Source organism: Phodopus roborovskii, unplaced genomic scaffold (assembly GCF_943737965.1).
Source record: "Phodopus roborovskii unplaced genomic scaffold, PHOROB, whole genome shotgun sequence".
Taxonomy (NCBI): domain Eukaryota; kingdom Metazoa; phylum Chordata; class Mammalia; order Rodentia; family Cricetidae; genus Phodopus; species Phodopus roborovskii.
The window spans coordinates 14,962,784-14,984,373 of NW_026126416.1; the positions used below are offsets into that span (position 1 = coordinate 14,962,784).

At 37.9% G+C, this 21,590-nt stretch overlaps 1 protein-coding gene across 1 annotated transcript in view; it reads right to left on the bottom strand.

Moving 5' to 3' along the window:
* Sptlc3 (serine palmitoyltransferase long chain base subunit 3) overlaps positions 1 to 21,590 on the bottom strand; it is a 101,589-nt gene that overhangs the window by 56,192 nt on the left and 23,807 nt on the right. Inside the window, exons 3-6 of the mRNA XM_051183149.1 lie at positions 16,088 to 16,242; positions 15,329 to 15,477; positions 5,056 to 5,180; positions 730 to 823 (exon numbers count right to left, since the gene is read on the bottom strand). Of these exons, the coding sequence (XP_051039106.1) occupies positions 730 to 823; positions 5,056 to 5,180; positions 15,329 to 15,477; positions 16,088 to 16,242 (523 nt within the window). The remainder of the gene's footprint in view (positions 1 to 729; positions 824 to 5,055; positions 5,181 to 15,328; positions 15,478 to 16,087; positions 16,243 to 21,590) is intronic.

Below are 21,590 nucleotides of genomic sequence, written 5' to 3' on the forward strand. Positions count from 1 at the left end.
GAGCCTGGAAGGACACTAAAAAACCTTTTGAGATCTATCATTTATTTTGTTTTATGTTTATGAATATTTTGTCTGCATGTATGTATGTGTACCATGCATGCCCACAGCAGTCAGAAAAGACATCTGATTACCTATCACTGGAGTTACTGATGGTTGTAAGCTACTATGGGCATCTTGGGAATTGAACCTGGGTTCTCTTCAAGAAAAACAAGAGTTCTAAACCACAGAGCCATCTCTACAGCTTCTGAAGAGATATATTCCAATATAGTTAAGAATATCTGGAGGACAGAGATATGAGCGTTTGTGTGTAGGGGTAGGGAAAACAGACATTATACCAAGATGAAAGCTAACTTTTTACTTATACATAGCTCAAAATTTAAAATCTTTGTACTTTTCCAAGACAAGGTTACAAGAAGGGGAGAATTATGACACATCTGATAATTAAATGGTGTCCTCAGATATCAATCACATCTTCAGAAGCCACATCACAAGACCGCTAGCAGTGACAGTAATGTGTTTTGGTAACACTTAGCAATCTGCACATTTAATATACTGCAGCCATTTGTTTCAGGTCACCAGAGGTTAACAAGCCAGCAGGGAATATAAACATAATTGTTTTACATTAGGCTAATTTGCCAGTTTGAAAAGCAAGGACAAAATCTCATGAATAATCTTGACCTTTGTCTGGGAGCAAGCAATTAAATTTTGGATAAATGCACATATACTCACTGTTGTGTTTGAAGGGTCTTACTGTTGCACCTGATAGTCGAGCCCCCAGGATGATAGATGTGTGGTTGAACTCATCACTTAAAATGAGGCATCCCTAGGCAGAAAACAAACACAAACCACAAGATTATGAAAGGAAAGGCAATATATGGGAGCTAGAAAACACTGAAAGCTATGTTAAGTCTGAACTCTATTTAATTTGAAAAGGTTGAATTTCAGCTGGTATTTACATGAACAAAATCTAATCTTTTAGCTGTCTCATGGAGATAGCAGTTGTTTGTAAGACATTGCATTTTTACTGGAACATTTATAAATAGTTTACAACAGAAATATCATGTTAAGCATCAGAGTCTAAAGGATTGAACTTTGACTGGAAGTCTGATATTTTGCAGAGGGCTGTAGATTAGTTTGGCACCTGAGTCTGTGCTAGATTATTTGGAAGATTCTCACTAGTCCTCCTGGCACCTAGGGGAGTTTACATTAAGGAATTTCCAAATCTCCCCCCCCCCACCATGCAAAAGCAAAGAGTCTTTTATTATTTAATGAGTTAACTCTGGTCTTCCCTCCCTCCTATCAGGAGTGAGAAGGATCTGGGGAGAACTTCAAAGCAGGGAACTTACTAGGGTGTATAAGGGGAGTGTCTAGGTGTATGCAACAGTCTCAGGATTGGTGTGCTTCTGGGCTTGGGCGACCTGTCCTGTGTTGATTGATCAACTGGTTGTTATGGTCTGTAGGCCCTCCGAGGGTGGTTGGTATGCTCTGCCTGGCACTGTTAATACACTTTTACTGTAAAGCACGCCCAGAGCCTGCGTTAACTTGTGATTGGTTCCTTGCCGTGTGGAGGGTATCTGTCCTCCTAGAAACTGGGAGAATGGGCAAGATCAAGAAGCTTAGCACATCTTTCTGCATCTTTTCTGCAGCCTGTCATGTCTGCTAAAGCAAGGGACTGAGTGAGGGTCTGGTCCCTTCGCACTCACTGTCTTACATGCTCCAACCATTATGGCCCATTAAACCCCATGTAAAGTGTTTAGCCGCTTTCCTATTCCAATATCCACATTCTACCAACAAGCAGATAGGTCAGGCCTATCACAGCAATACTCCATGTGGTAATTTGAATGTAATTGGTCTCCATAAGCTCCGAGAGATTGGCACTATTGGGAAGTGTGGTTTTGTAGAAGGAAGTGTGTCACTACAAGATAGAGGACTCTCAGCTCCTTCTCCAGCACCACATCGGTCTGCACACTGCCATGCTTCCCATCATGATGATAATGGATTGAACCTCTGAAACGGTAAGTGAGCCACACCAATTAAACATTTTTCTTATAAGAGCTATGGAGTCATGGCGTCTCTTTACAGCAACAAAAACCCTAACTGACACACCCCACTTCTGATACCAACTTCTTTCTTGGTCAGTGTTCTATTGCTGTGAAGAGACACCATGACCATGATAGCTCTTATAATAGAAAATATTTAATTGGAGCTTGCCCACAGTTTCAGGACTGTGGTCTACTATTATGGCTGGGAGCATGGCAGCACAAAGGCAGACATGGTGCTAGAGACCTCCCTGACACTTCTACATCTGGATCCACAGGCAGCAGGAAGTAGAGAAAGCCACTGGGCTTGCTTTAGGCTTTTGAAACCTCAGAGCACACCCCCTAGTGGCACACCCCTTCCCACAAAGCCACACCTCCTAATCCTTCTAGAGTAATGCCACTCCCCGGTCACTAAGCATTCAAATATATGAGTCTGTGGATGTCATTCTTATTTAAAGCACCACAGTTACTGATACTGAAACATTGCCACAATATTTTCAAGTGGTTAGTGAGTGATAAAATGCCATTTTAAATTGTGTTATTTTTGAGACAGCTGGCCTAGAACTCAGTAAGTAGCCCCACCTACCCTTGAACCTATATTCCTATCTCAGTCTCCCAAGCATTGAGGTTACAAGTATCCATCATCATACTTGCCTTTTTTTATTTTTTATGTGTATACCTTGAGAGCACATATCTTCATGGAACCCTCACCAAGCTGTTATAACTTGTAGATGGCAGGATTTTTGTTTTTTACAAATGTTTGCTGTTGTCCACATTTCATCTAATTTTCCATTTGAATACATTTACATTATCTTTAGAAAGCATGTTTAGAAATAGAGTGCCAGTTGAATTTCCTACTGACAAGAACTTCACAAAATCTTTCATCATCAAGTCTCCTGCTTGCAATTATCTGCTCTTTGAGTCTACCAAGAAAGTGAGGCTTTTTGATGGTGGTATATTAAAATACAGTTAATCTCTAAGCTAAGGCCACACGTGAAGCAAATCACAGATACCTGAGGGCAGGAGCCTGCAGCAAAGATGGTTTGTTTCCACCTTACGTTAGTGGTATGCACAGTTTAAAATTGTGCGAGTTTCAGTTTTCACCAAGTATGAAAAGATGTAGGCCAGGTGTAGTGTCTCACACTTGTAATCCCAGCACCTGGGAGGCACAGGCAGGCAGATCTCTTGAGTTTGAGGCCAGCCTGATTACAGAGTGAGTTTTAGGACAGCCAGGGCCACATAGTTGTTGGGAGCGATGTAGCCTAGTCTCAGATCAGCATATGACTACCTGTCCAGTGGGCTTCATTGGGGCAAGGCAATTGTGGAAACAGACTCTCGCTTGGCAAATAGTCCATGGAATGGTGTAGGAATTTGCAGAGTTCCTGCAGTTTTCAGGCTTTTTCTCTCTCTCATACTGTTGATTCTTTGGCTAGTTTTTAGTTTTTGCCAGTCACACATGCAACAGCTGTAATTTTCCCTGGAAATTCTGTTCTTTCTCAATTATTTTCCCCTAAGGTACAGCAGGGGGCTAATGCTTCTCAAATCTCTTATCTGGAATTACTAGCTACAACTCCTAACCCTGGGAGGCATTTCAAAATCTTACCTTGTTCTCATTCTGCCAGTATTAACAGCCCAATGGAGACAGAACAGTCAAAAACTTTGATTTAGGAAAAGTGTACATGGAAAGTCAGTGTGAAGTGGATGGAAAATACTGCTGTTCATCCAATATGTAAATTTATTTTTCTTTAAAAATTTAAAATGCATACATTTTAGAGTTGTCCAAGGGTACCCAAACTGAAGAGAAATTATGGCTCTCTTTTGTTTTCTGTGGTCACATGGAATTGAGTTTCCTCCTTGTATTTTGGTAATTTCATATACAACATGTTTTAGGTTTTTGAGGCTGAAGTTAGCAAAATTGCCTTATCTCCATGCTGAAGAATATGTGTCAATTTGCAATTTTCCCCTTGAAACATTTCAGAATTATTGTAAACCTCATGATACCTTATATCTAAGTTCTTTAGCTGTGCAATTACCATAAATAAAGCAGTTGTTACTGCCACAAAGTTCCATATTTTTATATTAAATGTTACACATATTATGTAGCAACAATTAATATGTCACTAAAATTAACATTTCCCCACTTGTTCTAATACTTTTAATGATGTTATAACTATCTTTTTCAATGAACGTTCACAGATTTCAATTTAAGATCACATATCACACACAATTGTGATTACATTTTTTAAAAGCATAATTCTGACTATCACACTTGCTTATTTAAAATGAGGTAGCCAACTTGTCATTTCTTTCTCAGTGGCATCCTTAAACATTCTGGCATGGTTTACCATGTGAAGTTCTTGGTGATTTGGCATGTGCTTTCATTGTTGGTCTCTTTTTGGTTCGTGATTCTGAGTTCTAATTCCTCAACACTATGCTTTGCTTGTGCAGTCTCTTCTTTATTGTTTAAAGAAATAATGCACTAGTGTATCAATGTTTTATCATAATTCTAGTACAGACATTGCAAGCTATCTCAAGAACAGTTGGCAGTTCTTTTTCCTATAGTGTCCATCCAATTTTATTTATTATATTTTTTCTTCACTATGATTTAGACACTTAAATTTATAAGGCAGGGGTCTTGTTCATCCTTTTATATACTGTATGTGGTTTCATGTCATGATATGTAGAATTTTAATAATTAGTCAACCAAATAAAAGAATGACATAGGAAATTTTTTTGGTCCAAAATAGTGCTTAGTAAGTACTTGCTTTATGACAAGTGTAGATGAAAATACTTAAAATACAGCTTTTCTAAGTTACTGTTGAAGATGACATTTTGTATCACAGTCCAGCAATTCAATAACCGGTATCATCACAATGATTTGCTAGACTATGCTGACATATTTGTCCAAAGATTTTGACATTGAAAAGAAGGGCTTTTTGGTAACACTTCCTGAGGATTTGCCTGAAGGTTTACTTCTTAGGAATAATGCAGCAGAAGACACATGACAATTTCTTACCTTTCCAACAAGTATAGGGATATTCATTGAGTTGGTTGCGAATCCCATTCCAAAGGTCATCACTGCTTCTACATTCAAGAACTTAGCCATGAGATCCTCCAGCTCCTTGTGCTTATCCAAGGTACCTAAGTGGAAGTGATATGAGCAGTGACTCTCACTTTTTAACAAGGCCAAGTTTAAAAACTCAAATTCCACTCAGCAAAGACATGTAGCATAGCATCAGTCTTTGTCATAGTCCTAATCTTGAAATGACTCAAAAGCCCATTTGTTATAGAATGAATGTATTAGTTTTGAAAATACAGTTGAATATAACCTAATGAAAGATGCACATTGGTGTGGGCAAATTTTATGAAAGAAGTTGGACTCTTTTGATTGTAGATTGTGAGTCCATTTTTACAAAGTTTGCAAAACTATAGCACTTGGATGTCAGGAAAGTGATAGTTTTCCCTTTATTTTTGACCATTAACAAGGATTTTGGGATTCTCTGAATGTTCCACATTTGTTGTTATTGGATACACAGGTATGTTTACTTTGTAAAAATCCATTGAGCTATATACTTACAGCTCTGTCAGTATGCATTTTACAATGCAACACAATTTATAAAACACTGCAATTCCTATATCCTACAAGTAATTGTTATATCCCTCTTAGATATTTCATTCACCTAAATGTGCACAGATCCCACAGATTCTATAGCTACTAATGGTAACAGTTGAATTTTTCAAATCTTGGAATGCACTACATGCTCTTAACAAGCCTACTATCTAAATGACTTCATTTAATCTTAGGTTTCCAATAGTGCAGGTAATACTACCTTACAGGTAAGAAAAACTAATGTTTAAAGGTGTCTCAGATAAAACTCAACAAAGATAATTTAACCTAGCTCTAAATATATGTTTTACTTCTCATGACCTTTCCCCCTCTCCTCACCTCCCTCTTTCCCGTCTTCCTCCTTTTCCCATCACTTTCTTTCTTCTTTCTCTTAATTTTCTTTGACATTGTCTTATTATGTAGCCTTGGGTGCCTTCAAATTAGTGACTTTCCTATTTCAACTCCCTGAGTGCTAGGATTACAGGCATACATCACCACACCCAGCCTATAACATTTTATATACTTGTTTACTGATCCATTCTTAAATATTATTATCATATTACTTCTTGCTGGTAGCAAAGATTAGTATTTACTGAATTTTGTTTTCTATAATTTAACCTACTAGATCTGCAATATCCTGTGTCATAACTACTAGCTATATGCTGTTAGTGAAATTGAAGATCTGAGTTTTAAATTATATTTGAATTTTATTAATTTTATTTCAAACTTAAAGTACTTCAAAATATTTCCTCCTAAACACAGTGTCAGTATTTTAATAGGATCTCATTTGACTTCAGTCATGGAAAATTTAGTGTGCACATTGAGATGTACTATGAATATAAAAATAATACCAAGAAATTTTGTATTGATTGATTACTTAAACTGTAGTCTAGCTATTAGAAAATTAAAAATGACAGCTCTGACATTATATTTTTACTTGACAGTTTTCCTAGATAAGAGATTTATGTTTGCATGGTAAGTGACTTTATCTACTTGAGGCATCTCTCCAGTGTGACAATTTAAAATTTTAATTGATCCTGCAAACCTTGAGTAATAATGACTGTGTTGCTTCTGGCAAGATGTGACTTGTACCCACAGGATTTTAAGAGCTGTTGTTGAGACTGAAGGGACGGGGATATTTTAACCATCTTTAGGACAATTATAAACACACTTCCTTCAGTGTAACAGATAATTTATATTACTATTAAGGCGGGAATATCAACATTCTGTCCTCACTATTAAATTAGCTCTCTTATTCTACCAGAATATCTAAAAGTACAATTTTAGAAAGTATTAAATGGTCAGTTCAAAGATTTAATATTTTATAATCAATATTAAGGAGGATAGATGATGAACAACCTTTGTCCTTTAAGAGAAATCACAGTATTATAATAAACTAGTAGGTGGCCTTCTCAAACATGAATTCATTTATCTCCAGAGTTGTCAGAAGCAACACACAATACAGTCATTCCTACACAAGACTTGTTACACTAGAGACTTAGTTTGAATGATAAAAGCATTTATCATGAAAACTTCATGATCTGAGTTAATAGTTCATATCCCAGAACTCACTCAGTGGAAAAAGAGAACCAACTTCACAGAGTTATCCCTGAACTTACACACACACACACACACACACACACACACACACACACACACAACACACACACACACACACAGCACACACACTGATAATAAAAGGTTGAAATTTTGATATACAATTTCTATTGATAAATATGTTATACAACAGAAAGAGTAAGTAAATTTTGAAGATGAAAATCTGAACACATGGTCATTTGTTGAGTCCATTTTTATTTAGAAGATACTGCCTTCCAAAGAGGATGGTCCCAGGAGTAGGCAATCAAAAGTTAGGAGACTGGGTTCTTGTCCCAGATCTTCCATTAACAGCAAAGTGCTCTCTGGTTAATGTCCCTGAAAGTTGGTAAAGAGATCAGAAGATATGGTTTAGGCGTTTCTGACATTGCCCATGTGTTTTTTATCCATATAGAATGGTCTCCTGTCATAGTGGCAGCTCCCATTCACTTTCTCATATCCACCCAACAGGTGTGCCATTCTCTGCCACCCTTATCGACTGCCCAGGGAAAAACTAGTCTGGAGATGACATAATCTTTATCCCATGGTGGTTATTATTACTGAAAATTGATTCAGGAATTTGGAGAAATGCTACAAAAGGAGCCCACAGGGTGCAGACAGTCATGAGACCCATGACTTCCACAGATGCCCACAATATCAGAATGTATGTCAAGAAAAAGCTGTGATATTGTAGTAGATGTTTTGTCATGATAAACAGAATGCCTTGCCTGATGTTGACATTCAGTATGTATCTAGAGAGCTGTATGGAGTCCTTTTACTGAGAATGAAGACAAGCACGGGCTAAGAGTAGGAAACAAAATGCAGAAGATCAAAGATCTATGCAGAGCCAAATCAACAATGAAAGTAGGCAGCAAATAGCAGTATTTTAAAAACAGAAGGTACTTGAATTAAGCAACTCAGTAGCTTTGTTCATAATTTTTTCCTGTACAGGGTGTGGAATGAGTAACTGTGTCACAATCAAATCATCCAAGATGTATGTGAGCAGATACTTAAGATAAATCTCCACCTTTGTTCTTTCTAAACCTGCTATCCCACATGCTTAGCTATCACAGTAGAATCACTGAATGTCATTAGGATAGCGTGGGATGTTTTGCTAGGCAAATAGACAGTCAAGCAACTAAGGGATGTGCCAAAGACTGGGTAGAGAGGTTGCCCAATGTAAGTGATTCTTTATGGATTAAAAAATAATTTGGCTTTAGAGGCTTCCTCCAGCAACTGATGGAAATAGATGCCAAGACCCACTGAATTTGGGGAATCCTGCTGAAGAAAGGGAAGAAGGATTATTGCAGGAGCCAGAGGGGTCAAGGACATCACAAGAAAACCCACAGAATTGATAACCTGGCTCAAAGGAGCTCAGAGTCTGAACCAACAACTAGGGAGTCTGCATGGGATCAACCTAGGCCCTCTACACATGGGACTGTTGTGTGGTGTGGGAGCAGGGGATGTCTCTGAATCTTTTGTATTTCTCATACTGGGTTGCCTTGCTCAGCCATAATACAAGAGGAGGTACATAGTTTTACTGCATTTGATATGCCATATTTGATATCCATGGGAGGGCTGTGCTTTTCCTGAACAGAAACTGAGGAGGAGTGGATTGGTGGGGGTTGGGTGGAGTGGGACAAACAGGCAGACATGTAGGCAAAACACCGAAACACATGAAGTTAAATCTGCCTGGTGGCTTACTCATTGCCACTACCACTGACTCCTGAAGCTCAATTTAGTTCTAAAATTAGATGAAGTATTCAGTGATTATATAATTGAGCAATATTTTCTTAGTGGATTAATCTTTGGTACTAACTTGTCAGTCATCATTTTGTAAGACCATTTAAGTCAATGGTCTTTACTGTTCCATATGCCTGATCCTGGTCTTAACAGTGCCTTACAGTCTAATGATTCATAATGTGGTTGCAGGTAAATTTTGCTTCTCACAGAGAGTCTATGCAGTCCACCATACTGCTTGCTTTTTCAGGGCTCCATGAGGATAGACAGCCTGACCCCTAGTGCTTTCTAAACTTTGCAAAGGCAATTCTAAAGTAGGAGGTGGAGACTGGGTGAAGAGTTAAAAACCCAGGGCCACAGGTACAGAGAACTTTTTATTATAAAATCATTCCACAGGACTGTAGTGATTGATCCTGGGAGTTACTAAATCACTCATCTTTTAAATGGCTCGTTGTTTTACCAATTAAGTAATAAATTTATTTAAATTTAAAAAAAATATTTGGATTTTTTTGGATTAATTAAGTGATGGTTTCTAATTAGTCCTAAAAATGAAGGATGGCTCCAGGGAGCAAAGTTGTCACTAGAAAGTTGATGCACTTCCTCTCTATAGACACCAGGCTGTGCCTCAATGCAGAAAAGATGTTAAGTTATAGCTGGTGGTCCAAATACATGGGTAGTTTTAGAAACAACATTCAATAGTTTGTCTTTGGCAGAGAAATAGTGTCTTTTGAAAATCCCAATAAAGTGCAACTATAGCCCTAGTTGAATGAACAAACAAATGCACACTATTTTTTTTTAAATTTGTCTAGTATTAGTGGCTCTACAGATTACTGTGTTATGAATGTATTGACTCCTGTTATTACTTTGATACTTTAATCCAGCAGGATACCAACATTTGCTATGTGAATAAAAGAATAAATATGAACTGCATCTATCCTCTTGCCAGCTCACCAAGTGATATTTGCAGATGCCAAACACTGAGTTCATTGCCATAAGTCAAGTGAATAAAAAGTAGATTCAGGATAAATTACCAACAATCTGGGCATGGACTATGTGCTTCTGTTGGTCTGTTGGATTTTTAGTGATACTGACCGGCTCACCCTCAGTCAAAATGTAGAGATCTCTGGCTTTCATACTGACATACTAACACTGATTGATAGCAATGAGTATGAGTATAATTGAGATGTCCATTTCAAGGTTACCAATTATTCCCCTGTCTCACACATGAAGCTATTTCCATAACTGTGACTAGTTGGTTTCATAATAGCCTGTTCACAGAATTTTTCTAGATTTGACCTCAGCACAGGGTGTTATTTACCATGAAAACCTGCCAGCTCTCCCCATCTGTCTGTTTCAATGGTGCTGTGCTATCAGTTCACATCTGTGCCACTTTGCATGCATTGAGGATTCCTGCATTCAAACCAGTATCAATCTTTGTGACTAAAACATATCTAGCTTTAGGCATCACACAGAAGTGTTTGAGTACCCAGGTCTTTTACTTGCTATGGGGTTATATTGCTGCTTGATTGACTTTACTTTTTGTTAAGAATTCAGAGAAAGACAAGAAACTAGATGCCTTTTCTGGCTCCTGCATTCAGAGACAAACAGCAGAAGCCACTTGCATCTGCATGCCTACCTTAGGACCGCATTTTAAACAAAATACTCACCACATGTTGTTAAATTAAAGCAATAGTAGATAGAATCTGATGCTAGTAAAGTGTCTAAGAGAGGCATGGTTGTGCAACTGCAACACATTTTCATGGCAAATGATACTGATGAGAGAAGGACTATTAAACTGACAAAATGGTATGTCTTTAACTTCACATTCCCATTGTTTTATTTCTATTTTTTACTTTCTCACTTTTGGAGAACTTCATATATATAAGTACTGTGTTGACATAATTTTCTCCTCTCTCTTCCTTCTAACTCTTTCAAGGTTCTTCCTTATTTCTTCTCAACTTCATGCCTCTTATTCATGTTTTACACACATACACATACACACACACATTTATATATACAACTTGTTGAATCTATTTGATGTTGCTTGTATGTATATGTATTCTGGGATTGGATAACCTGTGCAAGACTGATCTCCCCTTTTCAGTAACCACTAATTGTCTGAAGAGCTTTATCTAGGTATAGGGTCTATAGGGATTTTCCCCATGTATATTAACATGTCAATTTGTGTTGCCTATTTTCAGGTTTTATTTAGGCAATCATATTGTTGAGATTTCATGGGTTCAGTTGCATGTCATACATAGAAGACACTATATTGAAGCAGAGTACTTATTGTAATTTTATTTATAATTATGACACTTTGATATACATAATAGACAGTGAGCATATCAAACAATTCAATATGCTCATTGGCTCTCACAGTAAACCCCTGTGTGTTCATGCATGTGTGTAGGTTCTCTAGAATACATTTCTTAAACAAGAAATTCTGAGTATGGGGTTATGGGGTTACAGATATATATCAGTTGGTAAAATACTTGTGTTGCATGCAGAGGGCTTTAGATTCAATCTTCAGTGCTGGCAAAAAAAGAAAAAAAATAGGAAGAAATCTATAGCATACAGGACCTAGTGCTGGGTTCACAGGCTGTGGTATTCTCCTAATTTAACCTTTCCCTCATTCAACATATGAGGAGCAGCATGAGTCACGATAGGTTCAACAATAAAAACTGACTCACTTCATTGATTTTCTTGGTGTCTCCTAGCTACTTCACATTTTTCATTGACAGGTATTATCTGCCAGGCATATGTGTTTATCCTAAGCAAAGTAAAAGACCACTGTACTTTTGGAAAGTCAGCCAAGCTATCTAGTTTCTGATATTCCTTGGAGTGTGGTCCCTAGGGTAGAAGTGTCAAAATCAGTTTGAACTCACTTAAAGTACAAAATATGTCTTTTTCCTTCTAGGAGGCAAATCTGTTGTTACTCAATTTGCAACATAAAACATTTTCTTAAGACTATGAAATATGTTTTCCAATCCAGTTACTTGAAAATTTTTAGTTGAGTTGCTCTCAGAACAATGACATTTATAATTATTGCATGTCAATATTACTTTTTATGTTGCAGAATGTTTTCAAATAATCCATCTAGTTTATTACTCCATCACTGAAGACCTAGATTCATATTTCTTCCTTTTTATGATTAGTGTCTTTAGTTCTTTAATTATTTGCTTGAAATCCATTAAAATTTCTGTCCTAGAACTAGACTCAGATAAATGTGGAAGAGATTTGGAGGTATGAAATAGTATAAGAATACAGTTTACTGAGATACACATTATATTGTATATGATAATATAATATATTGCTAAATATAGCTTCTATAGAATATAGAATCCTAAGAATAGTATTCTTTTTCCATCTATTTCACCCATTCATTGGTGTGAAGAGAGAATACTAATGAAACTTACTCCTACCTAATTTCCCTGGGTTTGCTGATCTGCACAACCAGGGATCTGTCTGTAGGTGGCTTTCTCTGGCAGCCAGTGTCCAGCTGCCTTTTTCCTTTGGCTTCTGTCTACTATGGTGAAGAGTTGTTCTCTCTCACTGAATTGAGGTGTTCTTCAAGACTGTCTACTGACTTGACTATATGCAACCCTAGTACTAGTGTTGCCAGCTCTTGAAGCAACATCCCTAGAAGTCACTCTGTCCCTTTTATAGCTGGAGGTGTTCTTCCACTGTTTGGTACATCTTCAAACAAAACATTGTGGGTATCTCATGTCCAAATGGAGTAGAACTGCCTCTGCCCCATAACCCAGTGCCACCTCATTTACATCTCTAGCTCTAATGCCAAATGTAAATTAACAAGAAGCCCTTGCTAAGAAATATGAGCAAACATGATTGGCTCTTGAGCATTAACCAAATACTTACTGTATTTGTGTATACAATATAATACTAAAAGTGTGTGTGTGTGTGTGTGTGTGTGTGTGTGTGTGTGAATACAAATTTTTATGAAAATGTTTAGTTGGAGTTATCCTACTTAGGGAAATATGTTCATCTCAGAAACCACAGGATGCCAAATAAAAATCCCAGTGCCAGATGTATAATTAATCCCCATGAGTTGTTGGTCAAAGGTGTAAAGGTGTCCTAGAGACTCTAAAACAACACCAGGCATTGCCATTGCTCTTGGTTGCCCATCAGAATTTGATGGTAAGACTATATTGCTGAAGACAACATACATGTTGATCAAATGAGATATTGAAATCAAGTTGGTAATGAGTAGGAAGCTTCTTCCCTGGTGGCTAGCTGTCACAGTACTGGGAGGTCCTATGTAGACCATTGGAGGAAAAGACATCAGCAGTCTTAGCCAGCTGTGAACCCTATGAACTGTAATACTGACTGGGATGGCAAGATATGCCCATAGATTTAATAGTCAATGCTTTCTGCTTGGACTTAAGGCCTTTTTCATAGGAGGACATACACAATGAAATATGGCCATGAATCATGGTGGAAGAGGTTACAGGCCTGGGGTGAATCTGTTATTATTATTTTGCTAAATGGAATAGTATAAAACTACAATCATATTCATATGTCTCTACCTACAGATTAGTGTAGGTCTTGGGTCTCATAAAACCATAAGTGGATGGAGATTGAAGTAGAAACTTGTAAGTACTCAAGGTGAAGAGAATAAGTATTTCTGGCATGTTCAGCCACAAATGGTTCATTTATATCACATCCCTCCCCAAGACTCAAGGGCCATTACAGGAGTCTGAAAGATGATAAAAGCCAGATGTCATGGAGGACTGAATCAAAAATGTCATAAACATCACAGTAGCTATCATTGTCTACACAAGACCCTCATAAGACCAATCTAGTGAACATTGTAGCATGGAGTGGGAAGGGGTTCATGAACTTTGACTCCTAATTGAGGAGCTAAGAACAATTAGTGGCTTCTGGGAAGGAAAAGTCAGTTTTCTTTACAATATAACTCCTGGTACCCTGACCACATTCCAATGGATGGTTCAACACCCAGGGAGATTTGTACAGCGCAAATGTTGTCAATGGTTATTAAGTAAAGATAAAAGAAGAGAAGAATTTGGGGAGTTAGAGGAGTATAGGAATATATCTTGGAGGACCTAAGGAGAGGAGTTGAGGTGAATGTGATCAAAATACATTTTATAAAATTTTCAAAATAATTAACAAAATAGTTTAAAATGTAATAAATTTAAATTTAATATTAAAAAGGGCATTTGCTTTAATTTGAGTTATTTGTTTCACATATCTGAACAATTACACTTAAAGATGTCTGTGGACATAGTATGATAACTCTAAGGGTGTAATCACCTCTAGATAATTGCATTGTTTTTAAAATCCATCTGCCAAATGGCTATCTGAGAGGGAATTGTGATTTGTTACTCATTAGTTGTAAATCTCATTGACCAGATTTGCCTTAGGTAGGCCTGAACCAAGCTGGTGAACCCTGAATTTGCTACCTGGATAAACAGCAAAGAAGCTGACCTGAACTGAAATGTGGGGTGGGGCTATTAATCCTGCAGAGGACATCACCTAGGTCCCACAATCCTGAGTTTTCTCCTCCAGAATATGGGAATAGTACCACCCAGGCTGCCCAGAGCACAGGAACTCTTAAAAAATAAGTGAGGTGATATATATATATATATATATATATATATATATATATATGTGTGTGTGTGTGTGTGTGTGTGTGTGTGTGTGTGTGTGTGTGTGTGTGTGTCAATGTGATGAAGAGTTGTAAAGCATTTTGCAGGAGGAAGTATGTACTATGTTTTTGTATGATGTGCCATTACTTTCCCATACATTTTCTTTTTCTGTGAGACATCAAGTTGTTTTCTTTCTCAAAAGAGAAGAAAATAGTGTGCTCCATTTTGCATATTCAATAATTCATCTACCATTAATCCCTCTGCTCAGGATATTTACATTTGAGTAGTAGAGACATGAATATACACATACAGCAGCAAGTTTATTTTAATCAGTGATGAATAGCATTAGGAAAAATATGAGGGAAAGAAACGAAAAAGGATGTCCTGAAGGAAACATGATAGTTGTTATTTTAGAAATTTAGCTATAAAGGTCCATTTGACCTGTTCAGAAGAAATAAGCATATACTTAAAAAATCTGTGTGACAAAAAGAGGATGACTGACATTTTTAAGAAGGGACATATATCTCTTCTTCCTTCCTTCCTTCCTTCCTTCCTTCTTCCTTCCTTCCTTTCTTCCTTTGCATCCTCCTCCTTTTTCTCCTGCCCCTTTTCAATTTCATCACATGTATTTGAGGCACACAGCATCAATATAATTCTGACTTGATATGTAGTACCATGAATCTGAGACTCAACAAGACACAATTCTAAATAATCAATGTACTTACCCATTTCATGTCTGGTACTGGCCACACCTACACCATACTTTTCTAAGGCATCCTTTACTGTCTTCATCGACTCATCATATTTGACTGCAAACCCAAGATAGTTGTAGGAGCCCATGTTGACTACATCCTTGATAACTCTTCCAGTATGCCTGTAGGGAGATAAACAAGTGAATGCACAGTGCAATCTCAATTGATATTTGACTGTCTCAAAGACTTCAGATTGCCCCAATCCTCACATTGTCTTTTCCATTTTAACTTGTGCTGTTCTTGGCCTAGTGTTATTTTTTATTAGAGGAATATAACATATAACCTGATAGTGAAGTAAAGCACAACATTCGTGAAAGGGCCTGGTTCCCAGTGTGTTATTAGGCACTGGTTTTCCCTGAATAACGACACCCAAGTAGTTCTGTTTGAAAGTGATACAAAGCCTTCTAAAGAAAAAGAAATTCACAGTCATCCCTGAGTCCACCATTGAGAAGCAAGAATGTACAAATTGACAAAGAAGTTGATGAAGGCTCTCTTGGGTTGACTCTGGGTGCTGTGTGTCTGCTGACTCGGTTTTAACCTTAATTATAATGTAATGAAGCCACCTTTACTACCTAATCACTTCTCTTTCACCATATTGACAGAACTTGCAAAGGGATGAGCAAGTGAGGATGAAGTTCATCCACACTTTAGGTTTTCAGATCTGCAAGTGGTGTCCATGCTAAAGTTTCTGTGAGTGTTTACCCATCTTGCCTTCCCAGTTGGCTACTTTACCTGAATGTCCAGTTATAGTCATCAGACACTTTCTCCTTTATGTCAAAGTAGGGCCCTGGGGCACTACAAATGGTCTGATTCCAACTGTCTCTGATTCTCATGTAAAGGTTCCTCTTAAAAAAGTTCTCAAAGTCCCGATACAGGGGCACAAAATCCTGTTGTGACACAAGTAGAGGCAGAAGGTTAGTGTAGCATGAGTTCTAATAGTTCTGAATAATAAAAACCTGGAGTCAGATATGAGGGTTTGAATACTGAAAGATCAGAGAAGTAAAACAGCTATCCATTAAAGTTCTTACCTCTTATGAAATCCTCAGACCAAAATGGGGCTAGCTAGTGTCTCGACACAACCATATCATTTTCTGTTTCTTCCTCTCTAGTGCTGGGATTAATGGCAGGTGCCTCCAAAGTACTGGCATCAAAGGCATGAGATCCCAAGTGCTGGGATTAAATTAAGTTGTATACTGCTACTGACTGGCCTCTATGGTTAACTAGTGGCTAGCTCTGCACTCTATTCTCCAGGTAAGCTTTATTTGTTAGAGCACAAACAAGATATCCCCACAAGTTAGCTTTGGTCTTTCTTTTCTTTTTAAAAGGATCTTATTTGCAGTTGAAATCTAAGAGACATGAAAGATCCCGATTAATTCACAAAGAGATCTTTTGTTGTGCAAGGACAGGTGGCTGGGGGAACAGATGGAGCTAGCAAAGCTGTGGGGCCTTCATGCCTAAAGAACGTGCCCCTAAGTATGAATGGAAAAGATGTGGGCTCTCTGGCACATGTCTATAATTTCAGCTTTTTAGTAGGCCAAGTTAGGAAGATTGCAAATTCAAAGCCTGCCTAGGTTGCAGTTAAGTTCAAAATTATTCCTGAGAATTTAATGAGACTCTGCCACACAAAGAGTAGAATCAAATGGCTGGTGAGATAACTCTGTGGTAGGCTTTATATAGAAGATCCTAGATTCAAACATTGGTCTTGCCAAGTAAAAAAAGATAACAAAGATGCTAGCTCAGTTCAAGAGAAAATGGCAAAGAGTTTCTTTTCTCTCTCTCTCTCTTTTAATTCAACATCACGGTATAGAACTTCACTGAGTGTTCTCAGAAAAAATTTTTTTTATTTTTATTTTTTTATTTAATTTATTATTTTACATGTCGATCCCAGTTCCCTCTCCCTCCCTCCCTCCCTCCCTCCCTCCCTCCATCCCTCCCACTCTCTATTCCTCCCTTCTTCCCTCTTTCCCTACCTCCCTGCCTCCCTCCCTCCCTTTTACCCTCTCTGTCCTCTCACATGCACCCTAAACACCCTCCTTTCCCATCCCCGCACCCCAATACCATATGTAGGGGAATGCCATCCAGTTGGGGTCATGTAGATCTGAAAGGTCATTTGAAGTAGGGACTAGGGCTTCTCTCTTGTCTCTAGATTAAGGCAGTTATCCCTCTATGGGGATGTGTTTGCAAGGTCCTTTTGTACACCAGGGATACATCCTGATTCCACCGTCTGAGGTGCCTTAGACTGCTCAGTCCTTCTGGCTGAGACCCATATTCAGGGGGCCTGAGTCAGTCCCATGCTGGCTTCGCAGCTATCAGTCTGGGGGCCCATTAGCTCCTCCTTGTTCAGGTCAGCTGTCTCCATGTGTTTCTGCAGCCTGGTCTTGTCCTCTCCATCTGCATCTGGGTTCTAGTTCAATTCAGTGTTTATGTATGGGTGTTTGCTCCTGTTTCCAACAGGTATTAGATGAGGGCTCCATGGATAAGTTAGTTGTTGATCTCACTATCCGGGGAGGGCATTTATGGTAGCCTTTCCACGGAAGCTCAAATTATTAGTTGGCGGAAGTCTTCTAGTTCTCTAGACCTTTCTTTGGGTTCAATTTTCTCTTCAAACCAATATTGGCTCCCTCTTTTATGTTCTCTCTCTCTCTCTTTCCTGTCTTCTATTCCTAACTGGGCTCAATCTTCCTGATCGCACATGTTTTCCTTTCCTCCCCTTCATTTTCTCCTACTTCTCTCTCCATTCACTGCCATCCCCTCCCCACTTCCCCTGTGCTCTTAGGAATTTATCCCTTCCTGCTTCTGGGAAGGATTTTATATGAATCTCTTAGAATACACCTTGTATCCTAGTTCCTTTGGTTGTGTGAATTATAGGCTGGTGATCCTTTGCTCTAGGTCTAAAATTCATATATGAGTGAGTACATACTATGTTCCTCTTTTTGTGACTGGGTTACCTCATTCAGCATGGTTTCTTCAAGTGCCATCCACTTGCCTGCAAATTTCAAGATACCATTATTTTTTTCTGCAGAGTAGTATTCCATTGTGTAGATATGCCACATCTTCATTATCCATTCTTCAATTGAGGGGCATCTAGGTTGCTTCCAGGTTCTTGCTATTACAAATAGTGCTGCTATGAACATAGTTGAAGAGATGTCTTTGTTGCATGGATATGAATCATTTGGGTATATGCCTAAGAGGGGGATTGCTGGGTCCTGTGGGTCCATTTTCCTGAGGAACTGTCATACTGATCTCCAAACCAGCACTCCCACCAGCAGTGGAGGAGTGTTCCCCTTACTCCACATCTTTCCATCATGAGTTGTCATTGGTGTTTCTAATTTTAGCCATTCTGGCAGGAGTATGATGGTATCTCAAAGTTGTTTTGATTTGCATTTCCCCGATAGCTAAGGATGTTGAGCACTTTCTTAAATGTCTTTCAGCCTTTTTGATTTCCTCTATTGAGGATTCTCTGTTCAGTTCTGTACCCCATTTTTTAATATGGTTATTTGTTTTGTTGACTATTTTCTTGAGTTCTTTGTATATTTTGGAGATCAGCCCTTTGTCGGATATAGGATTGGTGAAAACCTTTTCCCAGTCTGTGGGCTGCTGTTTGGTCTTGTCCACTGTGTCCTGGCAAAGAGTTTCTTTACTGTCCATTAAAAGGGGTTATTCTAGTTTTAGATATGTATTGATACTCAAACAGTTCACTTGGAAAAAGTTGTAGAAACATTAGTATTGATTTTCAATCTAAATACTCTCATGCAAACTACTGTAGGAGTCTTCACTAATCAAGAGGAATGTGATAGTGAGTTGAGGAAACAATTTGAAGTACATGCCAAACTCCTGCTGGCAAAGAGCTGTGACATACAGAGGGCCAGGAACTGAGCTGACAAGATTGTGGAGGCTCCAGGCCTCTCTTGTAGGAGAGGCAACAGCTTATGTTTCTGTATTAAATGTCACTCATGAATGTAAAGTTATGCAATGAGCTGAGGTATAAAGTAGAACATCTATGATCTTATCATTTAGAATATAATAGTTGATGCTAGAGAGAAAACAAAAAGCCTTAACTATGGTCTGAGCCAAGGACTTTGGGCAAGCACAGGACTGGAGCAGGAAAGTCACAACTTGTTGGATGAATTGGGGAGATTGTGGGAAAAGAACCTTGCAGGTAGTGTCAAGGCATATGAAGTTGTGATGGGCAAGAATAAGTTAGGAGGCTACACAATGTGAGTAGGGTTGTTTGCTAGAAATACAGAGAGCATTTGAGGAGACAGAGTGGGAATAAACCATTTGGTGCATCCAGCTGTCCTTTGTTCAAAATTCACCTCATTCAAAGTCAAAGGCAATGTTAAGATTGGTGTGGCCTTTGAGTATCTTTCTTATCCTACCTTCTAACTTTTCCTACAGTGTGGATAATGCTGTTGTGCCACCTAGGCACAGAACAAAGGAGACTTACCCTGTCTGAGATGATTCAACTTTATCCTACAGTCAGCAGGAAGGTGCTGAATAATTGAGAATGAGCTTTCTCATTGTCATCCTCTTTTTTGTTCTTCTTCATAGTATGGAGCTCATTTCCCGAGAAAAGACCATGGGAAAGCCATTATGGAATATTTTTCCATGCTATTGATTTATCTACTCACCCTTGAGTTTGGTGACTCCAGAGAAAAATGGAGAGAATATGCCACTTTTGATGGCAAGTAGCTGTATCCCAGTCACATCCCTTTCTGCTATTTCACACTTTGGTGCTCAATGATGACAACATGAATTCTCAGGGGGGAATTGTGATTTTGTGTAGGAAAGAATGCTCATAAACATGTATGGAAGGAACTTCTTATTGCATGCAAATTTGCCACTCTACTGGTTACAGTTGACAGCTTCAAATTACTCTATGTCTCTAATAACCATGATATTATTTTAGGTTTATTATTAAACCTAAATTATTACTATTATTTAGGTTTTATTATTATTATTAAAATCTATGAGTATATGTGATGAGCCATAACATCTTTTCATGTTCTCACAAGGAAAAGACATACTTTGTTTCCTCTTTTACTGTTTCTTGTTTTGCATAGTAGTCTAATGAAGGTTCAGTATTTAGATAGAATGGTTGTGATAGGACTTGCTATTTATCTGTAGATTTGATTTGTTACTTGGCTTATTTATTTTTCCTATTCCTGACATAAAGAGCTCAGTGTAATAGAGACAATGAAGACACAATCATTTGGGGATATGGTGTAAGACAGAGTGAATTCCAACTAAAATCATAGCTATAAAGGAGTGTTGACCCTTTCTTGTTATGTCAGTCCTCTTATTTTATTTAAACTAATCTGATAAATTTAAAATGAAAATTTCCTAAGTGTCAAAGATAAAGTTTCTATAGAAAAAGTGACAGAAAGTTGGAAAAACATTACTACATAAATTAGAAGTTGTAACTTGACCAGAGTTTGAGATTTGCAGGATGTATAAGTTCTAGAGAATAAATGGACAGGGTAGTGGTTATACTTATGATAATGTACTGTGCATTTTTAGTCTGAAAGAAAAATAGATAAAGTAGGTATAATAGGAAAGAACAAGACCCTAAAGACTTTACAGATTAATGTCTACAACTGCTAAATACATTCATAAAAGTAACATGATCTACAATTAATACAAAGAATCAGGAACTTTCACACACGCGGGGAATGCAATCAGGAAAAAAAATCCCATTGATATTAACCTAGAAGAAATCTTGGAATAAGCCTAATTAAGAAAGTAAAAGACTAGAATAAAAAGAACTTTAAGACATTCATTGAAGAAGTGTAAGAAATATAAGAAGAGGGAAGGACCTCTCATACCTACAAATTATGATTATTATTGTAAGAATGGCCATCCTACTAAAAACAATTTATATAGAGAACATAATTCCTATCTATATTCCAATTCTTCTCATAAATATCAAAAATCTTAAATTACATCTAGAAACACACACACATGCACACACATACACACTCCAGAATAACAAAAATAATGCTGAACTGAAATGCTGGCTTCTCTGTAGAAAGTTGTAATCTTACCTTACTATGAACTCATTTTCTAAGCATACGAGAACTTCAATATTTTTGAACTTGCTTCCCCAGCCTACACACTTGCATAGATACAAGTGCAGGAAATCTTCACCTTGGAAGAGTGGATTTGCTTTTGAGGCAGAAGATATGTGGAACCAACCCCCCCCCTTCCCCCATGTGTGTGTGTTTCAGGCTTGCTG